The sequence below is a fragment of the Hippoglossus hippoglossus genome, chromosome 5 (assembly GCF_009819705.1).
Source record: "Hippoglossus hippoglossus isolate fHipHip1 chromosome 5, fHipHip1.pri, whole genome shotgun sequence".
Lineage (NCBI taxonomy): Eukaryota > Metazoa > Chordata > Actinopteri > Pleuronectiformes > Pleuronectidae > Hippoglossus > Hippoglossus hippoglossus.
In genome coordinates, this window is record NC_047155.1 from 17,786,967 (window position 1) to 17,789,466 (window position 2,500).

General features: G+C 45.7%; 1 protein-coding gene across 5 annotated transcripts in view; it reads left to right on the forward strand.

The window, feature by feature from the left end:
• The window catches only part of foxp4 (forkhead box P4), a 213,843-nt gene that overhangs the window by 180,723 nt on the left and 30,620 nt on the right, over positions 1 to 2,500 (forward strand). For all 5 annotated transcript variants that reach the window (XM_034585257.1, XM_034585258.1, XM_034585259.1 and 2 more), the window contains one exon: positions 2,347 to 2,469. In XM_034585257.1, coding sequence (XP_034441148.1) covers positions 2,347 to 2,469 — 123 coding nt within the window. The remainder of the gene's footprint in view (positions 1 to 2,346; positions 2,470 to 2,500) is intronic.

Genomic DNA, 2,500 nt, shown 5'->3' on the forward strand with positions numbered 1-2,500 from the left:
AAATGGGACGACAGCAGGAAAAAAAAATTAAATGCATTTAATAAATGGCTGACTTCAAATCGCCCGACTTTTCAGACTCTCCCTATTCACAGTCCAATGAAAGGGGAGAAATCATTCACCAGGAGAGACAAAGCTGAATGAAAATATAATTCCGCATTGTGAGGCGCTTTTGTCCTGGCCCGTCAAATCGCTAATGGCGCGGCTTTTGTTTTGTGGCGGCGCTCTCGGGCTAGCGGTGTCGTATGGCGGTGGCAAAGCATGCCCCATAATCACCACGCTTTGTGATATTAGATTATAGGGGCAATTAATGGCGTCAAACCTTAACTACTCAGCATTCAGCTTTCCACACACACGTTCGGCCTTAAACACATGCATATATGCACATTCATACACACACTCATACACCCCTCTACACGCACACAGAAAAGTATATCAGCACTTGCACACATGCATGCGCACTCGGTTCTGGCGTCAGAGCGTCAGCCAACACACAGAAAGGTGCTATAACTCCAGTAATTATTACGCCTGTGACTTGAAAATGTCAATGGCGGTGTGTATAAAATAGAATGTACGAGTTGTCAGGGAGGAAGAATGGGATGCACAAGAGCAATTAATTACAGCTTTTCATTTGGCAGCTTAGACTGACAAGGCCCGGCGGCGGGGGCAAGCTGGCATGACGCCAAGCGGCACCCATCACCACCCCCACCTTACTCACAACCCCACCCCACCTCCCTGTCCCCTCTGCCTGTTCCTTTACCAGCTGCCACAACACCACCCTTCCCCTCACTCGCTGCTCTCTGTCTCTGTCTTTTCTTCTTTCTTTTTTCGCTCTCTCACCTCAAACACACACACACACACACACACACACTCACACTCTCACATGCACTACTGCTCATTCGTCTACATACCCCAACACACCCATCTTCTACTTCCTATAATTCTGCCGAGCACACTTTTCTGCGGTCTCTCTGGCCATTCACTGTCACATGTAGCCGGAAGTGTGTTCAGTCAGGGAAGTGTGGATTGATAAAAGAGTCTGGGGTCACTGACGGACACACACATAAGGAAAAAAAGAGACAGAGAGGAGAGGAATGAGGCAGAAGGAGGAGACACTGGTCTGGTGGCAAAGAGGGTGTTAGTTAGTATTTATTGAAATGTTGTTAACAAAATCTAATCAGATCTTTTCAGTGACGGCTCGACCTGATCCCCTCACACATACTCACAGTTTGACCAGGACTGTGAGTGGCTGTGTGAATATAGATAAACGACCAATTTCAGAGGCCATAACTCACCCTCAGTGAAACAGCCATCACTTCTGAACAGACAGGGAGGTTTTGTATTACGAAGGCACTAGGCAGTTTAGTTTATTGATGTGTAGGTAGTTAATGAAGAGATTGTCATCGCTGAGCTTGTAAACAAAATCGGCTCACAGGCTTAATATCAGTCCACCTCTCTCCCTAAATATCTCACATTGTCTCCTCATCCCTCTTATTGTTTTCTCAAACAGTAATTTGCTTGATAAATTAAAATGACTTTGTCAGCAGGATTTTCTGTGCAGTCTTTCATATATTGTGTCCACATTTATGCACGAGCATGAGCATCTCAGTTTTCGATTCTTGTTTGTCTTCATTTTTTCAGTGTTTGTAATCAGATTAGCATCTCGGCCCATCTCTGTGTACAATGCATGTGCATCAAGAGCGCTTGCACAACACATCTGCAAGAATCACCACATTTCTCTCCCGGTCTTCTCTCTCCGACTCTCCCTCCGACTCTCTCTCTGTCTTTGCCTGCCTGTAGCCGTATCTCATGAGATAGACATCTTATCTGATAGCCACTTTGTTGTTCCTTTCTTCTTAGCCAGGCTTGACTGTGTGGAAAGAAAATCGGTGGGAGTCTTAATCGTGTGTTTATGGAAGCAGATAAGATTTTATATTTTGTAGGGGGGATTGCATATCTGTCTTTTCATCTCTGCCTGTTGTCACAGAAATTGTCTTTCTCTTTATGTGCACAATGCCGGCCTTGTGCAGGAAGTCGTCAACAGTATGTGTCCGACTGTTTATCTGCGTTTGAAGTTGACAGCTTTTCTCAGCAGTGAGTGACAACAGAGAATCGGAGACAGCACACCTCTCTAATGTAACCTGCGCATACCAGCACACTGTACAAGCTCCATTCTGGTTGTTTGTTTTGAGATGAGTGTTCAGTTGCAGGCACGGTCATGCTGGAAGCTCAGCGTGTTGGCCGGGCCTTTTCACACAAAGTCTAGCCTACTGATTGACTTGTGTTCAACTTTTCCATGCTAATGTCTGAATGTGTAAAGTAATTAAAATGTGTGTTTGTTGTCTTCAGGTGCCTGTCTCCATGGCTATGATGAGTCCGCAGATGATCACTCCTCAGCAGATGCAACAGATCTTGTCTCCCCCTCAGCTCCAGGCCCTGCTGCAGCAACAGCAAGCTTTGATGCTACAGCAGGTAACATACAAACACACATGAACACACACAC